General features: G+C 35.6%; 1 protein-coding gene across 1 annotated transcript in view; it reads left to right on the top strand.

The window, feature by feature from the left end:
• Positions 1 to 14,761: 14,761 nt before the first annotated feature.
• Positions 14,762 to 26,928, top strand: part of LOC126965501 (adipokinetic hormone/corazonin-related peptide receptor variant I-like) — a 39,519-nt gene continuing 27,352 nt past the window's right edge. The window contains exon 1 of the mRNA XM_050809134.1: positions 14,762 to 15,031. Within this exon, the coding sequence (XP_050665091.1) occupies positions 14,762 to 15,031 (270 nt within the window). The remainder of the gene's footprint in view (positions 15,032 to 26,928) is intronic.

Genomic DNA, 26,928 nt, shown 5'->3' with positions numbered 1-26,928 from the left:
TCCATGCCTGAAGTACAGTTCCGACAGAAAACTGTTAGGCGAGCTCTGTTTTCGTTGGACGTCAGGAAGTCGAGCGGGCCGGATGGCATTTCTCCGATTCTAAGCATAGAATGTGTGCCCCTGAGTTGACGCCGGTGCTAACGCGTTTATTCCGGCACTCTTATTCAAAAGGCGTAGTCCCTGATTCATGGAAGTCAGCCCTTGTCCATCCGATCCCAAAAAAAGGAGACAGTTCGGATCCGGCAAACTACAGGCCTATTGATATTACCTCCCTACTCTCCAAAATCATGGAGAGCATAATTAACCGCCATCTCTTGGTATACCTTGAGGGTCACCAGTTGATCAACGACCGGCAGTACGGCTTTCGCCATGGTCGGTCGACTGGCGATCTTCTGGTATACCTAACACATAGATGGGCGGCGGCTATTGAAAGCAAGGGGGAAGGCCTGGCAGTTGGTCTGGATATAGCGAAGGCCTTTGATCGTGTATGGCACAAGGCGCTCCTCGCAAAACTTCCATCATTTGGGCTTCCCGATAGCTTATGCAAGTGGACCTCCAGCTTCCTCACTGGGCGCAGCATACAGGTCGTTATCGACGGTTATTGCTCGAATCCCAAGCCCGTGAACGCTGGAGTGCCCCAAGGCTGTGTGCTATCTCCCACGCTGTTTCTTCTGCATATCAATGATATGTTAAACACCGCCAACATGCATTGCTATGCAGACGACAGCACTGGTGATGCCGTATACACGGGCCATGCAGGTCTCTCTCGGGAAAACGTCGACCAGTGCCGGGAGAAACTTGTGTCTTCTATCGAGTCCTCTCTCGAGAAGGTCGCGGAATGGGGTAAGTTGAACCTTGTCCAATTTAACCCCCAGAAGACTCAAGTTTGCGCGTTTACCACTAAAAAAACCCCATTTGCCGTATCACCGCTCTTCGAGAACACTTCCCTTAAAGCCTCGCCTAGTATCGGAATACTGGGTCTCGAAATCTCGAGCAATTGCCAATTCCGTGGCCATCTGGAGGGCAAAGCCAAACTGGCTTCAAAGAAACTGGGCGTCATAAATAGAGCACGGCAATACTTCAAGCCGGCCTACATTCTAGCGCTCTACAAAGCGCAGGTCCGGCCTCACATGGAGTATTGCTGTCATCTCTGGTCTGGCGCACCCCAGTATCAGCTCGATCCATTTGACCACGTGCAACGCAGAGCAGCTCGAATTGTCGGGGACCCAGTACTCTGTGAACGGCTGGATCACTTGGCGTTGCGTAGAGACGTCGCTTCATTGTGTGTCTTCTACCGCATTTATCACGGGGAGTGTTCCGAAGAGCTGTTCAACCTGATTCCTGCCGCCGAATTTCACCTTCGCACGACACGCCACAAGTTACGATATCATCCCCACCATCTGGATGTGTGGCGGTCCTCCACAGTGCGGTTTTCAAGGAGCTTTCTTCCTCGTACCACGAAGCTGTGGAATGAGCTTCCTTGTGCGGTGTTTCCGGGACGATACGACATGGGTACTTTCAAGAAAAGCGCGTACACCTTCCTTAAAGGCCGGCAACGCTCTTGTGATTCCTCTGGTGTTGCAGGAGAGTATGCACTTAACTTCTTAGTAGGCTAGTGCTTACTACCTTACCTTACTGCTTAGTAGTAAGGCTTCCTTGATAGCTGTACTCTCGAATAGAAAGATAAAGCTGTACCCCCACAGAGGTAGTTGTATTAATTATGTTTAGTTCCTACGAGAAGGCACCTACTGCTGTTGGAGACAGTGTGGCCACTATTTGAATACACCGAAAATAATACACTTACCACTGCTAAGTAATCCTGTCTGAGTGTATCCTGTATCTATTTTAGTTTCCCTCATATTTTTAGGTCAGACCAAGATCAATAAAAAATAACACGAAATTCGAAAAAATTGGACAATTTGTCCGAGGATTCAAATTAAAATATTGTCTTACACATTTTGTAACTAAGGAATTGAGAAGAAAAATTGACAATAAAATAGTCCGAGGATTCAAAATAAAATAAAATATTATCTTATATATTTTGTTATGTTTTTAAAGTGATAGCACTCACTTCTAGAATTAATACACAAATAAAATTTGCCACAACCTGAGAATTGAACAAAGCATACAAGATTTTATGACGATACGTTACTCGAACGGTTAGCTCAGTTGGCAGACCACTGGCACGTGACGCCAGAGGTCGTGGGCTCGAGTCCCACTTAGTTCATAAAATAATGTTTTAATTTTTTTTTTGTCTCAGACATGTTTATGTTTTACATAAAAATAATAAACGGTGTTCTCTTGAACACCGATTTAAGGCGCGGACTGACTAGGATTGTAAACGCTACAACCAACCCTACAATATTTGTGTTGATCATGTGGCTAAGCTGCAAATGGGCATTTATTTTACTGGTTTTCTTTTGTTTATTCAAAATTTACATATTAAATTAAAAAATTGTTCGGTTTAAGTTTTAGAAAAGTACTAATTCTATTCAATTCTTAAAAAAAGAATATTGTTATCGCATAAAATTCGGAGATTCTTGACTCCAAAGTTTATTTTTGGGAAGCAACTTCCAAATTTTTTATTGGATATTTCAAATTATATATAAATATTCTATCCGGTTAAAAATTATTCTTAAATCCTTCTTTGTGCACTGTATTTTTTGCGTCGTAATATTTTCATTGCGTTATGTTGTAATCGACTCTCTAAGAAACCAATTTTTATTGATATTATATATATTATATTTTATATATATATTTATTTTATATATATTATATTTTATTATGACCGCGCCTTAATATCGTATTTACGTAAGAAACACGGCCGTGTAGGCGACCCAGCCTCAAGCCGAGCTGTAAAAGTGTTTTCTGATGGTATGCCGGCTACGCTGTCTTATGTCACCCCAGGAATCATAGGACTTATGCTGACTTTTTAGGCAGGCGCTTTTACGCGCGTGAGTATCGACCTGAACATATCCTCTCCGCGTCGGTGGAGGCTGTCCCTTAAACAAGATCGTTGAGCTTTGCTGAACATCATACATTTTGAATTTAATATTAATTTATATTTGAATAAAATTGTATACAATTATATGCAATCTCTATTTTATTTAAAGAGTTTTACGTCGCGGTCATAATATTGAATGGTAGGTATATTATGTTATACAAATTAAAACTTCATTTTAATTCATGTTTTTCCTTGGTTTAAATTTCAATTTAATTATGAGGTATTTTCAGTGTTGTTGTTAATATTAAATATTGTGACTTATATGAACCGCAGGATTTTTGACATGTTAATATTGTTTTAAATTAGTAAATTAATCAATGATATTAGATGAGTGGGCATGCGTGATTTACGGCCGTTTTCAATAACGTATCTCTAGTTACTCGTACGGATACCGTGCTGCCGATCCCAATATACTATCTACAGATAGAGGTAAATTTCTAACTTCTACTGTCAGTAATTAACTGTTAATAATCTGAAGCTGTCTCAATATACCCGATAAGTCATTCTTATATAAGTAAATCTAATATAATATAAGGCGATATTGGGACGCGTTAAAAGCAATTTCCATACAAACTTGTATCGCTGGTAAGCTATACGTCGTCTCACTGACAGACAGCGTTCACGGATAAGATGAGTTACCGTCGATAATTTTATTGGGACAGAAAAGTCAACGATAGTTACGATTTATATCTCAAGTAAGAGATAGACTGAATATTGGAAACGGCCGTTAATGACAAGATCTTATCTATCCTTAGTTATATCCAATATAGTTATAGTCCAATGATTTAGGTTTGTAATGTAAGCGTAAGCGTTAGTGATGTAAGCGTAAAAGGATAGATTTGTCTACCTCTAGTAAGCTAAACTAAGGATAGATAGGTTATATAAAACCCCGCTGCCATTAACCTTCTTAGATCAGTGTGGGTACAGTGGACAGTTAAAATTCATAATTTTATTTCATTTTCATATGTTACTCTTTATCTTATATCTTGAAACGAGCAAATCTTATATATCATATAATCTGAATATCCGAAAAGGGCTCCAACGATTTTCATAAAATTTAGTATACAGGGGATTTCGGGGGCGGTAAATCGATCTAGCTAGGCTAGCTTCAATTTAAAAAAGTGTAGTTTTTCCGTGTTTTAATGAGAAACAGCTGCAATAACATAAGAAAACAAAGGTAAATTTCACCTCTATATACAAGACTGTAATAGCTCAGATAGGATATTGGGTGATCCGGAAAGCAGAAGACTCCAGTTCGAATCCAGATGTCCTATAAGTTTTATTTTTGTTCAAGTTTTGTAGCTCCTTGAGAAGCGTACTGTGGAGGGCCGCCACATAGCTTAATATATTATACTACTTAAAATATAAAGTTACATACCAGGGACTCACTAGAACAGCAACATAGATGACATATAAACCGAATTATTAATGATGTAGATTACAATTTTCTTAACACAAAAAGAGTACCTATGTATTTTCAAAGTTATCACTGAATTGCAACTAAGTCGCTGACAATATAATGCCAACATCAGTTACACAGAACCGTAACTTATTGCTATTATAATACTGTTATGATCATTAAGTTACTGCGGTAATCTCCGGCTGAAACCACGGAGTAATTAACATGAAGAACACTGCAAATTACCTGCCAAGACACAATATTGCCTCATTTGAGTATGATATGAGACGTCTCGTCCAGTTTCCAAGTAACAAAAATAAATCTTATCTATATTGTCATTATTAATACGCTTTTTTGATACCTAATTATACTTGCATTCAAAACTTCGTTTATTTGAAATAAATATACAATAACTGAATATTTCATTTAAATAAATGGTTATAAAAAGGAGCAGTTTAGGATGTGAGTATTGAATAAGACTGAGCTCACACGTTCAGTTACTAACGCTCTCGAATAATTTACACACAGTATTTATTCATTACAAATCATGATCACAGTTCGAAAGGTTACACGAGATATATGAACCTGTCATTAGTACATCAAATTCAGCAGAGTGCTAACCACGACATGCAGCGACATTATAATTATATTAAGGAACATTAATTTTCGAAATGCGAGTAAATATTTGTTGTATCCACACGTGCAATTAAGTCAAAAGCGAAGGATTTTTGTTATTTAATTATATGGTCTTTTGAGTATTAGTCATCACCATCATAATCATTAGCCGGAAGACGTCCACTGCTGGACAAAGGCCTCCCCCAAAAATTTCCACGATGATCGTCCGTGGGCTGCCCTCATCCGTATTCTGGTGATCTTGACCAGATCGTCAGTCCATCTTGTGGGGGGCCTACCAACGCTGCGTCTTCCGGTACGTGGTCGCAGTTCGAGGACTTTTTTGCCCCACCATCCATCTGTCCATCAAACTATGTGTACTGCCCTCTGCCACTTCAGTTTAGCAATCATTTGAGCTTTGTCGGTGTGTTTGGTTCTCCTACGGATCTCCTCATTTCTGATTCGAGCTCGTAGGGAAACTCCGCATAGCCCTCTCCATTGCCCTCAGTGCGACTATGACCTTTACCATCAGGCCCATAGCTAGCGACCACGTCTGCGTACCGTAAGTCATTACTGGCAACACACACTGGTTGAAAACCTTGGTCTTGACTGTAGTATTTGGGACGAGAATATTTTTACGGAGCTTCCGTAACGCTGTCTATCCGAGTTGGATTCGACGAGTGACCTCTTTCAAGAAATTGGACCTGCCTAACTGGAAGGTTTGTTCAAGACGTAAAACGTAAATCTGTAATTTAATATCGGATATTATAAGAATTACAGAAATGCTATGGCAACAAATAAATGCATTGTTCGGTATTAATAATGTTCAATCCTATCCAGCGTGCTGTTAGAGCTGTATCAGTCTTTTGTTAATGGAAATGCTCAATTATTAAGTAGACTCCATGATATAGTATGTACTGAATAAGGTAGCAGTGTTGTTTGGCTAATGAAAGGCGCTTCCAAAAAGGCATTTTTGTATAGTACAAAGGTAGACTCGAGTTTTATTATATAGTTATTCAACGTAACGCACCCCTTGCATGAATAATGAATTTTCCAGAGTCACTATGACGTGGTAAAAGTCATTCAACCTGTATATACATCAATTCAGTGTCCGGATGTTTGTTTCCAGTGATCTCCTAAACTAATGAACGGAATTTAATGGGGATTACTTTATGGAGTGCAGTTGAGTCCAACTTGATAGATGTCCGTTTGTTCACATACCCAAAATAAGCACAATCTAAAATTTGGGCTAATAATTCTTTTATCAGTGCGTTATGCACTGTAAAACAATTCTGTTTCTCGCCACATATTATTTTTAATCCGAACATAAAAGAATGTAAATATGAAAACACGAACATATTTTTTTAACGTTGATTGAATAATTTTATTATGTTTTTAAAATGATAACCCTCACTTCTAGGATTAATACACAAATAAAATTTGAAAACAAAATTTTATCAACGATGCGGGACTTAAACCCACGATCTCTCGCGTTCCGTACGACTGCCCTGAGAGTTATTATTGTTGTGGCTTGGCTTGTTTAAATTTTGCAACGGACTTAAATTTAACATAAACATCAAAAAGTGGTATTTTAACTTTTCAATTTATACGAAATATTGAAGTGTTAATATACTTTAAAATTTTAAATGGATCAATTTATTCCTGCATTTTAATCTACATAAATAAAAATGAATCACCGTAATGTACATATGTCAATGATGTGTTATTTGAGGGAATGTACGAGCTTTAGCTCAAACAGTTTTTTATGAAGTAAGTTTAGCTTCTATAATATCTTCATTATTTTTATTTTATTTTTGTATTTGACAGGACATGTTTTATCTTAAAAAAGAAATTCACACTGTCTAGCAGTTTAGTTATCTGAAGGTTTGACTTCTTCCGCATATGAAGTTACAGACAGAACCTCTAGGCCTAAACGGCCTTATATCATTCGTTATAGCAGTAGCGATATTATGAGTTATAAAATACCACAACGACTTCAACGTACCGACATTCGGTTCAAATCACATCCCACTTTGCCCTTCACCCTCCGACATAAGATTTTGTCTCTCAAGTCCCTTTAATTACATCGAAACTCACTCCCTTCCACCCAAAACACAACAAAACAAACGAACCGATATTAACTCTCTACTGACAAAGCTTAGTCTAACTTTGGGCACTGGCGAGACTGACAAAGTTTCTACAACTCACCGTTACATAAATAATTAAAACTCGGAATTCAGGTGTATTGTGTATGTGTGAGTCACTCAGCCCTACTTCGTTAAACTTAACTTTATTGTACAAGAGAAAAAAAAATGACGGGGATCGAACCCGGGGCTCCGAGAGAGATAATATGTTGCGTCAATAACAGTTCAGCTTTGGAGAAGCAAATCGCACTTGTTAGAAAGTTCGAAGAATATCTGGAAAATATCCTTCAGTTAGCAAACTCTTACTGAATCGGGCTTTGTAATATTTTTTTTCTAATAAGCAGAAAATTTGCTGTGTACTGGATTATTTCTGATACAAATTTATAACACAGAATAATGGTTTGATTTGCTGGAGTAAGGTGAGCTATATTTAGAGAGAAAAAAAGTAATTCTGGGAAAATAGTCAAGTAAGCCGCATTGTGAAATATCGAATTTCTCAAATTTGTTATACCTGATTAATTGTTATACGGCACTGAAAATTTCGGGAATCAAGGAAGTGACACAACATTGCTATTTAAAAATGTATGTATTGCTTTTCGAAGTATTTTCCGCAAAATTTGATACATTTGCCCATACGATGGAACCAATCAACAGCAATCAGCATTCCATTTGGAAGTTGGGGTCTCCAAAATGGCCGTTTTGTAGGCGTCCACAGCTTCTTCAGGTGATGAAAATCTCTGACCACGCAATTTATTCTTTATTTTAGGGAAAGTATAGAAATCATAAGGGCTTGGGTCGGGGCTGTACGGCGGATGGTCTAATAATTCTATGTTTTCTTGCTCTAAACACTCTTTTGTTCTGTGCGCGGTGTGAGAACTCGCATTGTCGTGATGGAGGATGATCAGAAACGACCTGTGGCAAACAAATGCTAGCGTACCATTCTGCATTAACCGTTCTTTGTCCCTCAAGAGGAATAGTTGCAACAAGCCGGTTTTGGAGACAAACGTACCCACCATTTTTTTTGCAACACTCCGTGAACGAACAATTTTATTGGGTTCTCATTTTCGAACACCCAAACTCGTGACTGGTTTTTTGTTTCGGGTTTGTACGCGTGTATCCAGGATTCGTCACATGCTACGATGTTGTATACAGTATTTGAGGATCCTGCGTGGAATCTTTCGAGAGTCCTGACGCACCAAGTAACGCGAGCCGCTTTTTGCTCTTCACAGAGCAAATACGGTATCCATAGGGAAAACAACTTTTTTACACCTAATTGTTCATGCAAGATTATTTGTATTTGACTCATGCCAATGTCTAAAGTTGCCTGAATTTCGCGGTATTTCACATGTCGATCTTTCTCAATCAGCTTACGCACAGCATCAACGTTTTCTTTGGTGACTGCAGTTTTTGGACGACCTTGACGGGGATCATCACTGAGCGTTGACACGTTCACGTTGAAATACAGTAAACCAGCGATAAATTGTGGTTTCGGATGGGGCTTCATCACCAAATGCAGAAATCATCCGGTCAACACACTGTTTTTGTGTTAAACCACTTCGAAAGTCATAATAAATCATCGCTCTAGAATTTTCTCGAGTCAATTCCATTTTCTTAAAGACTAAACAAGTTTGACAAGACCTTGTGACAAGACCAAGAATCTTTTTTTAAATAAATAAATGGTATTCGATTTTTAAAACCAAGGTAGGAGTTTCCAATTAAAAAAGATTTGAATATGACAGTAACAGTGGAAATATTCCATTCCCTGTACTTTTAGTGCAGCCTATGTAAAAGGATAAATAAAGAGGCTGCAAAGGCATTTATTTTCTCAAAATTTTGGAATTCTTTTTGATGTTATTTTTAATATAATAGATACTACTACTGCTTCCGAAACAAATGGCGATCTGAGAGAGAAGAAGCGGCACAAGAAACTCTCCTAGCATTCTTTTTTGCGCTCTTTCTATGAGAATCTGAGTCACGTGAATATTACTAAGGCCCTCTTGCAACACCAGAGGAACCACAAGAGTGTCTCACTCTCTGGGGTCGGTCCCTTATGTCTGAGTATCGTGGTGATGCCATTAGAGTTGTTGTGGAGTAAATGATCTGCCTCCACCGGATTCATTCCAGGGGGTCTCTTACAACCGTAGGTAAACGTAGGGGGGTAAGAGGAAGAACGGCTTTTAAGTCCTCACCGACCCCAATCGTCAATCTCACCTGCACGCTGTGGTGGTTCGTATGAATAGCCGACGGTGTTGACCTCCCTGGCCGACGTGGTGCCTCATGCTAGACAAGACGACCAACAAACAACGACAACACAGACAAGCGACCGAACAAGGGCGGTTTAACCATGCCAACGGCCGGAAAACCGATAGAAGAGACAACAACGACCTTGGAGTTTATGTAACTCCTTAAAATATCTGGAGCAAAAGGCAACGGGAAACCACTGCTTCTATTTTCCTGAGAGTGTCAGCATGAAAGGAACAACAAGACCGCTTTAAAGAAATAAATCTTCATTTATCGAAGTACATACACGACCATATAAAACTTTTAGTATAAAAATATACAAAGTTCACTTGTGGCATTGGATGCGCCAGTTCCTGTAGAAATAGAGAGAGATACCCAAAGATACAGACGCATTGGCATCTGAGTGACTATTAACCAAAATTGTCACCGAGCACCTGCACAGTTTGCACGCAATACGCATATTATATTTTAATACTTCATCTCTGGTCAGTGACCTAATCGCATCGTATCAAGTTCTCTATGTAACGCAACTCAAAATTCATTTCTACAAACGCCGAGAGGACAGTAACACCCACGGTAGCACAAAGAGTTCCCAGAGGATAAGCGGGAGCCCCCAGCTGCTGAACATCTCTCCTCGGAAACTCAGGTATATATATATATATATATGCAAATAAGTTATATATATATATATAACTTATTTGCATTTTTAATATCATATGTTTTCCTATGCATGCTTAAAAATGATTCAGTACAATACAATATAAAACACACTTCACTTCTTCAACTGCATTATTAGTGCAACAGACTATTTTAAAACTTCTATGATACATTTTTATTTGTTCATTTTAAAAGTTAGCATCTTTTTTCATCAGTGTTATTTGTATAACAAAAACAAAGCAGCCACTTTTATATAGGAGCACTGTTAGACTGATTCAGATACCGTTAATTGTTTTCAAACAAAATAGACTCAAACCAAAACATGAGAGTTTTCATAAAACTTGCGATGGTAATAGTATAACGGAAGAAATAATTATGTAATAAAAGATAAATCTTGTGGATGAAGTATTTTCTTTGATTAACGCGAGTGTTACACATTTAAATAAAACACTTTTAAAGGATTAAAACGCGTGTAATTTTTGCTGTACAGTCTTCAACGTCGGTTTAACTAAAATGAAAATGTTACTTTTACCCAAAAATCTAATCACAGTTATAATTAAACGCGTTGTGGATAAACTAAATATTAAAAAAACAGTTTATTGATATTTTTGTATTATTATATAACGGGTTGCTCGTTTGGACGTCAGTTGCTCCAGCCATATTATGGCTATCATTTGACTGAAGAGCGGCCAACTTCTTCATGACGTTGTGTTGTTGCAATACGTATTGTTGTTATTGTCACTTCCTATGGTAAATAAATACATTACTATTTCTATTAAATATTTCAAGCCTGATCTATAAAACTGCTTGAAGCTTGAAGTAATGTCGTGCTATAATTGGTACGAGTTTCTTCAAGTTACTGCAAAATCACCGATGAAGCGCACCCCAGTTTCAGCCTTTAACAATTTAGACTTAAATATAATTTGTTACATAATTTCCCTTACTACAGGAATAACTTGATGGAAACCATAACTGGAGACCTTTTTCTGCTGCCAAGCAGTAGTATCAAGCACAAAGTTTCAGTTTGAAGATTTCGAAGGTCGCTTATTGGCTTAATGAGACTTCTCATCTTGTGTCAAAGTTTGACACTTAAGCGCAATAGCGATGCCACTCAGATTCATTATCAAGGTGCAAGACGTGTGATACGTCTTTCAAATAAAAGAAAACTACATTTGCGCTATTCCATTTGACTTTAGACAATTTGCAATACATCAGAAAAATCAGAGCAATCCAGCTATCATGACTATAATACAGTAAAAGCTCTTTATTCGCGGGGTATATGTTCCGTAAATATGCCGCGAATACAGAAACCGTGAATACGGAATGGTAATTTATATGAAATTATAGGGGATACGTTTCTATGTGACAAAATAAAAAACAAACATATAAAAAACAATTTAATTGAATCGTTTGACCATACTTATTAATTATTATCTTCAGGCTTAGGCAACGGTTTAAAGAATTTTGTAATTTTTTCTTGCTTGATAGTTTTTAAAAGGTCCTTTAGTTCAAACTGATACTCAGCACTGTCATTAGCAATTTGCCTCTTTAAAATAAGACTTCGTTCCATACACGGATCAATTTTCATAAAAAAATCACGAAGGTCATTTGCCATTTTTAAGCCTTCACTAAGATTTTTCAGAATCAAATGTCACATTTTCAGTGCTTTTTGAAGCGTCTTCTTCAATGGGCTGTGAATTTAACGTTGCCTCCAAGTCGATTTCAGTCAAATCTTCATCTTGCGATTCAAGCAACTCCTGAATGTCACTTGATTCTATCTGTTCGTACCCATCTCGTCCTATTCCATTCGCAATTTCGGCTATGTTGGAATTATTTTTATTAATATGCATGTACTATGTACCGATTACATCCGCCAATAAAGAAATCTTTAGCCGCGAATATAGGACTTGGGTCACGATTTTTTAATCCGCGAGTAGTGAAAACGCGAACGAAGGAAGCGCTAATAAGGACCTTTTAATGTATACATAATAATTGTAAACATGCTTTGCTTCTAAACATAATAATTATTTAAATATCTTGTATGTCATCCAAATCCTGTCTAGATCAGGCTTCTGGATTTTATAGGCATTATATCATTCCGTCTTGATTTGTCAACTATCTAACGGACATACTATCTGATGTAAAAATAGTACAGTCCTGTATTTGGTAGAAAAGGCATGAACTTCACAGAGTTTATAAAATGTGTCCGAATAATAAACGATACGTTGCAATAAAATTCAAGAATGCCGAACAGAAACTTATAATAAAAGAGCGAATATAATATAAGAAGCCAATTGTGTCTACCTGTCTAACTGTTTACGAATTGACAATCAAAATCTTTTAAGTAACAATAGATAGAAGAAAATAAGCCCCGTCAATTTTGCGAAAGATATAAAAATAAATTAAACCTCCCACAATCAAATTTAGTGGTACATACATCGAGTGCTTATGTAATGTCTATAAAAATATATAATAATCTGCCAAAAAAAATTCGAAGCATAAACAATGAAAATGAATTTATTAAAATACTGAAAAACTGTATAATAATTATAGTATTAACTCCAAATCATCAACAAATATAACTCACGACTGAAATTATTAAACTATATTTGCATCATCACAATAAAGTCCTGTCAATTGTCGCCGCCATAGCTCAGATGGTTACGAAACTGAAGTGGCAGTGTGCAGGGCACATAGCTCAACGGACAGATCGCCGTTGCGGCAGTAAAGTTCTCGCATGGCGCCCAGGTACCGGAAGACGTAGTGTTGGTAGGCCCCCCAACAAGATGGACCACGATCTGGTCAAGATAAAGGAATACATTGGATGAAATAAGCGCAGGAACTATCGTTATGGCGATCTTTGTGGGAAACCTTTGTCCAGCAAAGGATGTCTTACGGCTGAAATGATGATGATAATGGTAACTACCGACCGAAATAATGTTTTCTAAGCTTTCAATGTATGGCAAAAAATCGTGATATTTTGTATTGTTTTACAAATCGATAGAAAACCGCGTATTTCCATTAAACCCTTAGCTCCGAACCCAATTAACTTCTGTTAGTGCTATCCATACAAATAAAACCTTCTTACTTGTAACTCTTTCTACAGCTATCGTGTCGTAACTTACTATTGTTTTAAGTTCCGATAATATTTTAGATAATTTCAAGTTTAGGTTCAAGCACGGCGTTACATTTTATTAAAAAAAATATAATTTTATAAATGTTATAAGTGATGTATTTCCTATTAAAAATTTGTTTTTTATTTAAGAACAAAATCAAAATAAGAAGTAAAAATATTTTTAAGAGATATATATACACGTTATGAGTATATAATAATATGTAACAAACATACAGTAATGAAAGTATTTTTTTGCAAAACGAATAAATATTACTAGTTGAGCCGTACGAATACTTCGCATCGACAGTGATGAGGTTCGTAATACAATAATGTAGAAATAAATAAATATAAATAATTATTAATTTAACAATTTAATAAAATAGTAACGAAATTAGTCTTACGAGAATTTGAACACTTTATTATAGTTTAAAATAATTAAAATAAATTTTTCAACATTATTATAGCGCACCCTAAAATCGTCTTTGCACGTAATAAGTTAAGTTAGTTTATAATATTAAACAGACTTGAGATAAATATTAAGCTGTCAATACATTGCACTGTTTACAAAGCATTTGTAAACAACTAGCTGACCCAACAGACGTTGTTTTGTTCATGATTAAAAAAAACTTTTGCGGGTGGAATTTCATGAAATCCGTTCGTAGCTGACCTCTCCTCGATGAAAGGAATATTCCTACCAAATTTCAAGTCTCTACGCCTTATAGTTACAGAGATATCGTGACGAGTGACTATATACGCGGAAATCTCTATTCTATCTAATCTCTAGCAAACATAAGCTTTTAAATGGTGTATGAATCATTTAATTTGATGAACAATTGCGAAAGTTATGGCGTTCCAAAAAATATTGCTGGTTAATAGTACTCGTAAAAAGCAAAACTTTTGACAATCATTCGTCCCATTTCTTTGAACGAAATGAATTAAGTGATATTGATTTGATTTGATTTATAAAAACACCTGCGGGAAATAATATTGTGTTGTGTAGCATAATTTTTTCTAGCATAACGCCATCATCCCCATGCTACGAAATAGCTACGCAGTACTCGTTACGAAGCGAAGAGAGCTCTACGTGCTTCTCTCGCTACGAACTTTACAACGAGCTACGGCGGAATGAATGTTTTATTTGCTTGGAATGCAATTTATTGTGAACATTACAAAGATAAATTGTTGAAATTGTTGTTTATATAGTGAAGTGTGTGCAAAAAGTGTGTACATAATAATTAATTAATAAAACATAAAAGACAAAACTATTAACTTTATAATAGAAATAATGCGTTTAACACTCTTTGGAAATGTATTGAGTGCATAATGTTAAGCAAAATAGATGCAAGATTTTTTTAAAAAAAACCTTACAAAAGTTGGTTACTATGTAAATACGTTGTAAACATATTTAACACATTAATTACAGTGGTGGTGTAATAATATAAATAAACAAAATTATAATTTAAAAAAATTAATGAATATTTAATCAATTTTGAAAGTTAAATACTGCAAAGGTATGAACTTACAGGCTATAAATTCGTGATGTGCTTATTGCTATATAACGTATGGTATATGTAAATTAATGAAACAAAATGAATTTAACTTCGGAGTTATCGACTTTGTCAAACCGACAGTTTGTAGACTATTTTGACGGAGGAAATATCACTGTAGAAGACGTGGGCCAAGAACAGGTTGTTGTAATCACAACGTATGCGGCACTTATGATGGTGGGTGGACTGGGGAACCTTATGGTGCTGGTGACACTGACCAGGACGCGACGGAGGAAGTCCAGGGTTGATTTGTTGATGACGCATTTAGCTGTTGCTGATGTTTGCGTCATATTTATTGTCATTCCACTTGAGGTGAGTTAAGTTATTTTATATTTCTAACGGCCGTTCCCAATATTCAGTCTATTTCTTACTTGAGATATAAATCGTAACTATCGTTGACTTTTCTGTCTCAATAAACTTATCGAAGGTAACTCACCTTATCCGTACACGCTGTCTGTCAATGGGACGACGTATAGCTTACTAGCGATAGAAGTTTGTATGGAAATTTCAATTCACACGTCCCAATATAAGGCGATAAGAATGACTTATCGGGTATATTGGAACAGCTTCAGATTATTGACAACTGTAGATAAGTCGGCCGTAAGACATCTGTTATTGAGGTTTTTCACAGCAATATTTCTTTATTCGTCTTCGACAGAGTATTTGACGTTCCATTTAAGGCAGGGAACGACCAATATCCGTTTTTGACCTCTGATCGAGAATATTTTAGTATTCACAATAAACAAATAGGCTGGAAACTTAATTAGAACTTCAGAACTTTTTATTTAATCACGCTAGTTCATTATATCGTCAGAAATTCAATTAATATAAATTAAAAACACACATTTTTGTTATAATATTAATGGGAATTTGAGCAACGAGCCCCTACCATTCAACCGAGGGTTGTTCGGATTCTTGTAGTGAAAAGCCTACCAGAAAAAAATATGAAAAAAAAAATTATTTATATCTATTATGATTTATTATTTATAATTAATTTCATTAAATTCTCTCCAACCCTATACCGGGTGAAATAGAGTCACATTTTGCGATGATAAATATATTTATTCAAATAGTAAAGTCCCGAGAGGGAACCTGTTGCTCGCAACGCAGATATTAATAATATTTCACGCTCATATCGAGTCTCTTTATTAGTTATTTACTCAAATAATGATATTTATAACATTTTAATTTAAAAAGTGGGCTTAAGCTATTCATAGTAAAGTTAGTCAGTAATTTACAAAAACAAATGATGACAAAAAGTTTTGGAGTATCGTGCGAAAGTGAAAGTCAGCTCAAATAGCTCTTCTGAGTATTCCTCGTAAAAGAAAGATAAAAAAATTTAAAGAAAAACAATGAAGCAACGTCTCTACACAACGCCTACTGATCCTTTGAATGATACCTTTAGGCCTATTTTATACATTCGGGGAAGCAAGGGCATAATGTGAGGGCAAGGACAGGAAATAAAACAAAGACAAATAAATAATAATAATCAGATCTCAAAATCTTATTGAACTTCTCTGTCATTATCTCATAATCATAATTTACCATTGAGAGGCTCCTTTGCAAAGGATGCCGGCTAGAGTATGGATAACACAATGGCGCCTATTTGTGCCGTGAAGCAGTAATGTGTTGTGTTTCGGACTGAAGGGCGCCGTAGCTAGTGAGATTACGGTTAGCTCAGTTGGAAGAGAACTCGCACGGAACGCGAGAGGTCGTGGGTTCGAGTGCCGCATCGTTCATAAAATTTTGTTTTCAAATTTTATTCCGGGAAAAAAGAGTGGCCGTTGAGTTTTTGGTATGTTTATCTACACCTATGCTTTAAATCCTCTATTAAAAATTCTGAAACAGTTTTAATAACCCTTATTACACAACAGTTGCATAAATAACTATTTTCTCACGAGGTCAACTTTTTACGAACATATTATGGTGAATTCAGTAATTTAAAAGAAATGTTTGTAGTGACGATTGAAAAGCGCTTAGATTAAGCCTATTTGAATAAAGTTTATTTGACTTAGAGTTTGAGAAGTGGAGGGAAATGAATTGTGGAGACATTTAGTATGCATAGAGTGAATATCGTACTGATTCAAGCTCTGCAGGCACTTTTAAGGGAATTGCAGTGCTTGCTTGAAGGACCTGGCATTCACAGCGGTGTTAGACATGGATGTGTTGCAACACTGTGATTCTTAATGTATTAATTGCTCTTTAGAACTGAAAGAGCATGAATGTGGCTTATACATGAGTGATATAATTTTTTAGTGTCTCCTCATCACGAAGTATCTTCAGGAGATTTTTTTATGACAATAAGGGACGACACGAGCAGGATGTTCAGATGATGGTAATTAGTACACCCTGCCAATAACAATGCAGTGTTGTTTGGGATTTTTGCAAAACTCAAAAATTCTGAGCAGCACTACGATTGCGCTTGTCACCTTGAGACATAAGATGTTAAGCCTCACTTGCCCAGTAATCTCACTAGCTACGGCGCTCTTCAGTCCGAAACACAACACATTACTGCTTCACGGCACAAATAGGCGCCATTGTGTTATCCATACTCTAGCCGGCATCCTTTGCAAAGGAGCCTCTCAATGGTAAATTATGATTATGAGATAATGACAGAGAAGTTCAATAAGATTTTGAGATCTGATTATTATTATTTATTTGTCTTTGTTTTATTTCCTGTCCTTGCCCTCACATTATGCCCTTGCTTCCCCGAATGTGGGAGTCCAAGGCCTAAAGGTATCATTCAAAGGATCAGTAGGCGTTGTGTGGAGACGTTGCTTCATTGTTTTTCTTTAAATTTTTTTATCTTTCTTTTACGAGGAATACTCAGAAGAGCTATTTGAGCTGATTTCTGCCGCTCACTTTCACTTTCGCACGATACTCCAAAACTTTTTGTCATCATTTGTTTTTGTAAATTACTGACTAACTTTACTATGAATAGCTTAAGCCCACTTTTTAAATTAAAATGTTATAAATATCATTATTTGAGTAAATAACTAATAAAGAGACTCGATATGAGCGTGAAATATTATTAATATCTGCGTTGCGAGCAACAGGTTCCCTCTCGGGACTTTACTATTTGAATAAATATATTTATCATCGCAAAATGTGACTCTATTTCACCCGGTATAGGGTTGGAGAGAATTTAATGAAATTAATTATAAATAATAAATCATAATAGATATAAATATTTTTTTTTTCATATTTTTTTAACTTAGTGACGTATCGCCATAAAATCTTGTATGCTTAGTTCAACTCTCAGGCCACGAAACGCGAGAGGTCGTGGGTTCGAGTCCCGCATCGTTCATAAATTTGTTTTCAAATTTTATTTGTCCCTTTGTTTATTTTATTAATCCCAGAAGTGAGGGTTACCACTTTAAAAATATAAAAAAATATTTAAAAAAAAGAATTAATTAATTTCATTTACATTAACACATCGGTGACGCGGCTCTAAAAAATTTCTTATTTATAACTAGCTGACCTGACAAACGTTGTTTTGCCATATAAATTATAAATGTAAACCTTCCTTGAGCTTCAACGAATCTATTACAAAAGATTTAATTGAGATAGGTCGAATAGTTTAGGAGTTATTAGGGAACATACAAACATACATTCTCTTTTATATATATATATATATATATAGATTGATTTCCCTCACTCTTGAAAAGTTAACAAAATTTTTGTCGCACAACGCAATCATGACATTATACTGTGAAAATAACTGAAGTAAACGAGACAATCTAATGTCTACGTGTATGATGAGTTTGCGCTGAGCGGTTTCCTGGTAGCTCTTGAGTCTCGAATCAATTTTCATAAAGGAACGACCACAGTAAAGGTCTAATTATTGTGCACTTTGAACGAAAGTTGATAGAAACTGTCGATCTAAGTTGATAGAAACTACATGGACCGCGTCTCTACCACGCGGGGGGGTTTATTGAGAGTGCTCATAATAATGCTGATTAAAGATTTTTTTTTCTTTCGTTTAGGGAACATAATAATATAGTTATTATAATGTTACTCCACTTGGATTGACATCTATCCTTAACTAATAATATAATAATAATATATATATAATAATAAAGCCTTTATTAATGATTTTCCATTTGATTTTCTACATTTTAGTGTTAGTATGTTAGTACGGTTAGTCGACAAACATGATTATTTTATTATTAACTTTTATGTTAGTAAGTTATAATGCATGCACTTTGTTAGTTTTCTTCAAATGGATCCCAGTTGGGTAAAGGCCTCCTCCATTCTTTTCCACTCCTTTCTATTTTTTCCTTTTTCGAGCCAGTTAATTCCGCCAATATCTCTAATCTCATCGGTCCACCTTTTATGTGGTCTGCCCACCTTTCTCTTTCCTGCAGGTCCCTTCCATGTTGTGGTCTGAATGGTCCATCTAGCGTCTGTTAGTCTGGAAATGTGTCCGGCCCATTGCCACTTTAATTTTAATGCCTGACTTAAGGCATCAGTCAGTTTTGTTTTCTTCCTTATCTTATGGCTATGCATCTTATTAATTTTCCTTAATTTTAAGCATGCTTCTTTCCATTCCGCGCTGACATGTCCTAATTAAGTGCTGTATTTTCTTCGTAAACACCCATGTTTGGCAGCCATATAACAAAGTTGGATGAACACAGGTTTCCATTACCGTTTTCTTGAATTCTAAGCTGTAGTTTCGTTTTAAAATTTCCTTCTGGCTCCAATATTTTTTCCAGGCTAGATTTAGATCCTAGGTATATATATTCATTCGCAAAGTCAAGTGTTTGTGATCCGGCGCTTATTGGTACTGATAGACCATTTGTCACAATTTTTGTTTTCTCGAAATTCATTTCCAAGCCTACTATGGCACTTGCTTCATGTAACTGATTAACCATAGTTTCCAGTTGCTTTGGGTTCTCATTAAAGATGACTATATCGTCGGCAAATCGAAGATGACTTGAGAAATTTTTGTTTATCATAATACCTCTATTCACCCAGTTTATGTTGTTAAAAACTTCTTCTAGTACTGCTATGAATAACTAAGGAGAGAGTGGGTCTCCTTGTCTGACTCCTCTTTCAATCCTGATGTCTTTTCCTTTAGTTTCTAATTTAACTTTGCAAACATTGTGTGTCTTCTACCGCATTTATCACGGGGAGTGTTCCGAAGAGCTGTTTAACCTAATTCCTGCCGCCGAATTCCACCTTCGCACGACACGCCACAAGTTAGGATATCATCCTCACCATCTGGATGTGTGGCGGTCCTCCACAGTGCGGTTTTCAAGGAGCTTTCTTCCACGTACTACAAAGCTGTGGAATGAGCTTCCTTGTGCGGTGTTTCCGGGACGATACGACATGGGTACCTTCAAAAAAAGCGCGTACACCTTCCTTAAAGGCCGGCAACGCTCCTGTGATTCCTCTGGTGTTGCAAGAGATTGTGGGCGGCGGTGATCACTTAACAACAGGTGACCCGTACGCTCGTTTGTCCTCCTATTCCATAAAAAAAAAAAAATAGTTTGTTATATTATGAGGGTCTCCTTTTTTGTATAACAGTACTATTTCTGCAAGGGTATGGTTTCTGTGGTTAATATTAAGTTGAAAAGTCGAGTGAGATGAGTTATTATGGCGGGTATTCCTATTCTTATAGCTTCGGTCGTGATTCCATCCGGACCAGGACTTTTATTCAATTTAATTTGTTTTATGTGTTTCATAACTTCCGTCTCTTTGATTTCCATAACATCAGTGTCGGTAACATTTGAGTACTCGAAAATTTCATTTTCTGTGTGTCCATCCGTACATTTATAGAGCTTCCTGTAGTAGTCAGTAGCCTGTTCTTGAATTCGATTCTATTAATCCTCTACTCAGTTTTTGTATCCATTTTTTATGTGATATTAATTCTTTCTTTGCCCGTTTTGTACTTCTATACTTAGCCAGATTGGTTTCTATTATTCTTTTTCTATACATTTCGTAGTCTTGTTTAATTGATTTTTTTGTTTCCTTGAATATTTTACTACGTTAATTTCTAGTTTTTCTACCTTTAGGTTTTGTTTTTATAAGTTCTGATCTTTTTTTCAATAGGCTTTTTGTTGTGTCATTTAAGATATTTTTTGACTTTTTTGTATTTAGTTTTAAATTTAATCCCCTCGTAATAGCTTTTTCCAATGTGTCGTAATATGTTTGTACATTATTTCTGTTTTGTTTTTCTTGCTCGAATTCTGATAAACATTTCTTTAGTTGTGTGATATATAGTTCTATTTCTTCTAGTGTGGTCGGGTGTTTTAAAGTTGTTTTAAAGTTTGTTCTTTTCTTCTTTTGAGTTCCAATGTTTCATGTAGCGCGTAGGGGTCTATGGTCTGAAGCAAAGTTAATATTTGTAATAACTTCTATATTTGTAATAAGTTTTGGTTTGCTACATAATATAAAGTCGATTTCATTTTTTGTTAATTGGTTTAGAGAGATCCACGTCCACTCTCTTTTTTTTTGAAGTATGTATTCATTATTGACATTTTGAATTCATTTGCAAATGAGATAAGTTGCTCACCTCTTTCATTTCGTTTACCATAACCGTACCTCCCCATAATAGGGTATTCATGTTCTTTCGGCATTCCTATCTTTGCGTTAAAATCTCCTATAATGAGTATAGTACCGTGCGATAGGTCGAGAGCCATTCTGATATTATCATAGAACATTTCAATTTCATTTTCCGGTGCTTTCTCAGTTGGGGCATATACTTGTATGATAGAAAGATATAGCTTTGCAACTGTAGGAGGGCTACTCTTACCGAGATTCCTTTGTAGTTTACTATATTGTTTTTATGAGTTTTATTTATAAGGAATCTGACTCCGTATAAGCCTTTAGTCTCTCCTATGTAACATAGTATATGGTCAGTGTACTTTTCGATGTTGCAGTTGTTCCTTCTTACTTCAGAGAGTCCCATTACGTCGCTATTGATGTTTTCAAGAGCGTGTGATAACTCTAGGTACCTTTCGTAAGATGATAAGGATCTTACATTGTATGTACATATCCTTAGTAGATTGTTTCTTGGGTTAGTCTTACAATTTTGTATGTACATTTTAGATGGATGGTATTGGTCTAATTTCCCACGAAGACCACTCGGATTGGGAAATGTTTTTCTAATGTTGTGGTTACTTACTTGTTCTTTTGTGTGCGGGTTGTTTTGGTGGCCGATTGCTATTTGCTAACTACTGTGCTCTCCTGTGTTTTGTTGTTTTGATGAGGATGGAAATGAATCTGATCTGCAGCGCATTAAATCGAAAGCGTTCATGAGACTTGTATTCATTGTAGTTTTTTTGTTATATGAAGCTTATTGCTTTCGCGGATTTTGTGCTACCTCTGGTGATGTCAGTTCTTTTCTTTTGCGGTTTTTCTGGTTTCTGTGATTGCCTTCCTTGATTATTAGTTTGTCATAACTTATTACCGCGAAGTTTCCTTTCTTTCTTTCTTCCATCATTTTTTCTTGTAGTTGTTTTCTTATTGCTAGTACTTCCTTGGGGAAATCTTCTGTGATGTAAGCATCTTTCAATTTTCTTTGATTTTTTAGTAGATCATTTCTCAAACAATAATTTGTAAAGGATATTAATATTGGTCTGGGCTAACCTTTCTCCCCTTTTCCAATTCGAAAAATGTTGTCAATATCCCTGTTGGTAACATTTATTAGCATTTCATTTTTAAATTTTTCGAATGTCCATTCTAATAATTGTTTCTGTGATTGTTCCATTTCTTTAGTGCCGAAGATTATTAAGTTTTTCTTCCTTTCTTTGCGCTCGTATATTTCCAATTTGTTTTTTAGATTACTGTTATCTCTTTTTAGTTCTTCAATTTCGAGTACTAGAGGTTTTAATTTTTCGTCTATTTGTGATAAAATTTCTTTAGTTTGGTTGTTCATTTCTGTCTTTATTTTGTCAAAAAACAATTGTAATTGCAATTCCATGTTGATTGAATCTTAAAGTTTAAATTCGCCTGTGGTCTATAGTGGAGCGTAGCGGTCCGTTTGAGCGATTTATAACAGCGCTAGTTGTAATACACAACAGAGTCAGTTAAAATAAAATAAGTAATTTTTAAGCATGTGTGTGCTGACGTTTCTATGTGTGCGTTCTGCGCCACGCAAGTTATTAAACAGAGGATAATTCAGTACGTTCATAGCTTGTGCGTTTCACTCGCCTCCTGTATTGAATACATAAAACTAATTATATTATAATCTTGTTAGGCTTGCTTGATAGATTAATAAACTGAAGCGGTACAAGCGTGGCTTTAGACTTAAGCGATAGCAAATGCGCAAAAGATTCAAGCAGTAATCTAAATATACGTCATTTAACTTTTTTTTTGTGATAATCTAGCTTTGTCAGATTATTTTAGTTTTTATTTTAAAGAAAATTTATTGAAGTAGGCGTTACTTTGCGGAAATCCATAATTATCTTAATGTTTTGAGTTTTTTTAGTGTTTATTCCGCCAATATTTGTCTTTAAACAATTCAACACGTGTACCGCCTCTATACAAGGCATCCTCAGGAGATATTGACTGGCAAAACTCTGGCACGACTCCGAATTAAATTAAATTCAATGTTGTCGTCAATATTAGCTGAAATAACACTAAAGAAAACTCAAAATATTTAGATTTTTATTTGTACTCATGGTGCTCCATATTAAACTTTAACGTCAACAATTGCATTGTTCAAAAGTACAGCGGTAAATAAATTGAGCTTAAAGTTTGCATCGAGAAATTTCATTATAATCTTGTTTCGGCTCTCATACAATTTTTAACAATAGTCGGTCAAAACAGGTGATGAGCGATTTGGATTTACAAATAAAGTGTTCCGTGACAACTTATAAAGTATCAATAGCACTAGCTACATTAAAAAAAAAACATTTTTAAAAGAATTTTTTATTTCACACACAATCAATGAAAATTGCAAATGTTAACTCTTGCGATTCAAATCAAATCAAAATCACTTTATTCAAGTAGGTCACGGAAATGTAACTTAAGAATTTCAAAAAAAAAATTGTTTTTATTTAATTTACTACTGCTATGTAAAGGGTTGAGCTATGAGAAGAAGTACCAAGAAACTCATTGCCACTCTTTTAAATCAAGTTTTGCATTTTCATCGTTTTACAAATTAATTAATTAGATTTATGAGTTACTGCCGTCTGACAGACATATGGACGGTCAGCGGAGTCCTAGAACTAAGACTTAGGTTAGTTATATAAACTCTAAAAATGAGAGATCAAAAAACAAGAATTATCAGGAGACTAAGTAATGAGAAATAGACAAGTTAATACGACAATAATTAGATAGTAGGCAAGCAAATCGTATGTGGATCAGCTCGTGGAAGTAAGCAGTTACGCTAGATGATGTCCTACTGACTGAGTTTACTTTAAGTTTGAAATCTGGTAATGCTACACGCTATGAATCTTATATGGACTGCGGTCATTGAATAATGCTAGGTATATATAGCGAACTGTTATACCATCATCATCATCAATTACTTAATCATCAGAAGAGGGCTATTCGCGCTATTTATAACCTAGGCCCTAAGGAATCATTGAGAACAAAATTCAAAGAAATTAACATCTTGACTGTTGCTTCTCAATATATTCTTGATAATGTAATATATGTTCATAGGCGCATACGTGAATTTGCCAGAAACTGTCATAATCATAATGTTAACACCAGGAACAGACATAAGCTTATAATGCCTACTACTCGACTTAGTCGAGTTAGCAAGTCTTTTGTCAGGCGATGTATATGCTTTTACAACAGGATCCCAGAAAATGTTCAAAGCAAATGTATTACGTTATTCAAAAGAATTGTTAAAAAAGGTTTGTGTGGTAAAGGTTACTATAACATAAATGACTTTCTTAATGATACTACAGATTGGGAATGGAGCGACCGCCCTCAGGCTATTAAATAATAAGTTTAATTGTATAATGTTACTTTAATAATTTGTTAGTGTTACTTTAATTGTAAAACATATTTTTGATAAAAAATAAGCCCGCTGAGTTTGTTGCGCCCATTCTTCTCAGGCCTGAGGCATTCATTTTGGAATGGGTGGTAGTTTTTTGACTTTCAATAAGTGATTTCACATCCAATTTTGAATAAAAATATTTGAATTTGAAAATTTGAATTTGAATCTCCATCTAGGGCTATCTCCAAACATAGATATAATCCATAACCATAGATAATCGTCTCTATCAGTTGTGTTATTAAGATATATTTAATTATTTAAGCATCAATTGATGCTTGCAGTTCGTTCTCACTGTCGCGCAAGGTTCTCCAATATTTTGGATGATTCAGTTTTGAAAAAAAAAATCGTTTTTTAATAAAGTGTGTAGTCTACAGATCAAGGGCGATTGAAAGATGCTGATGCTGTTCTTGTATGTGGATCAGACCTAACGATATATTTGAATTTATAATAAAAACATTTCAATTTTCACCACCTTCAATTTATTTTGTGCAAGTAATGTTGCAAATGGATCATGTGAGTGATCGTATGATTTTCTTGTTACACAAATTAAACTCGTTAAAGGTAGAAAACAAACATTAGCGATAGTAAGCCAAATGAGATTTTTTTTTTAAATTTAAATAAATAAAAGTTATTGTAAGCGAAGAAAATTAAAATTGGTTGTTTTAGAATTATTTTTGATGTTATTTCTAATATACCAGACACTACTACTCCTTCGGAAACAAATGGCGCTCTCGGAGAGAAGATGCGGTGCAAGAAACTCTCCCAGCATTTTTTTTTGCACTCTTTTTAATCAAATATACAATATTGTATTGTCAATGCTATTGCTATGCTAACAGCGTATGCCGCAGAGCTGAGTCTATCTGCTGTTCGGCAATATGTGAATATAATAATTAATTACATAGTATAATTAATTAAAGAATTCCATTACTTGAGAAATGTTCGAAAAATTAACAGAAAAACCCAACATCACGGCCAAAATCGGAACCGGATTGCAACCGGCGAAGAGTAAGCAGAAAACATGCAAACAAGGTGTTTTTAGACAAGTTTTTTGGTGAAAATATAGCATTTCGAGTTATGAACACTACTTAATCCTGTTACACATATACTTAAGTCTTATTTGTAGGTTTGTAATGCTTGCTGCTGGTTATAGTTTTCACTCCAGAGCCCTTTTGAACTACCACTTTTCCTTGCTGTTAAACAAGTTTTTTGGCATAGCATGACCCTTTTTTTTAGTACAACTCTCAGAAAAGTAATTTTTATAGCTTTACTTTTTTGTGTAGGTTTATTTATTCAGATTAGTAATGAATAACGAGGATTGTAAGCATATAAACGGTTTTCCACACAAGAATTTTGAAAATATTGGCTTTGTTACATAGATGGCGGGCCGGAAGCAGTGAACTCATATCGCTCAAGGTCTCTGGCATTTAGTGTCGCATTAAGTATACTCATATCGCTCAATTAACTGGCTTGTCGTTTGGACAATAACCTAGAATAAATGATGTTAGGCGGTGAGTTGGTGCTGAACTTACCTCTTTCTCCAACAATTCAAAACCCACCCGACTCTCAGTAGGCAACTGATTTTGCTTAACTTTTGTTGGTAGCAGCCATTTTGCACATGGAACTGGACTTGATTCTTCAATCTTCTATATACTGGATGTCCCAAAGTTATGGGGCATGAAGGGAAAGTACCTTAAATATCGAAGATAGGCTATTTTACTGAAAGAAGACTTTATGTTATTTTTAAAAGTTGGTAATTCTGCATTCAAAGATTTTTTAAAAATTACTTGCCTCGTCTGGGAATTGAATCGACTTATATGTAAAAAAAACACCCCTATTTTTATGATGCCAATCGAAAGAATGGCTAATAACTCTTCTTAAGTAACATAGTATTTTAAAAGAAAGCAACAACGTAAAATGAATGTTTTCCTACTTGGATTGGTACGAATGGACCAATTAGATGGCCGGCCAGATCCCCGGACCTTACACCATTAGATTTCTTCTTTTGGGGATATGTGAAAGAAATGCTATACAAAAAGCGATACGAGAACGTGGGCGAGCTACAAACAGAATTGTGCTATATCATATCGAGGATTAACCATAAATTGATAAGAAAATCAACAGGCAGCGGACTCTTTAAAAGATTGGCGATTTGCGTAAGACAAGAGAGATCACATTTTGAGCATTTAATTAATTAATTTACAAAAAAATATCCACTTAATTGACTACTTTCTTTTAAAATACTATGTTAATC

This window comes from Leptidea sinapis, chromosome 7 (assembly GCF_905404315.1).
Source record: "Leptidea sinapis chromosome 7, ilLepSina1.1, whole genome shotgun sequence".
NCBI classification, from domain to species: domain Eukaryota; kingdom Metazoa; phylum Arthropoda; class Insecta; order Lepidoptera; family Pieridae; genus Leptidea; species Leptidea sinapis.
The sequence above is the reverse complement of the archived record's forward strand: the minus strand, read 5'-3'. Positions and strand labels throughout refer to the sequence as shown.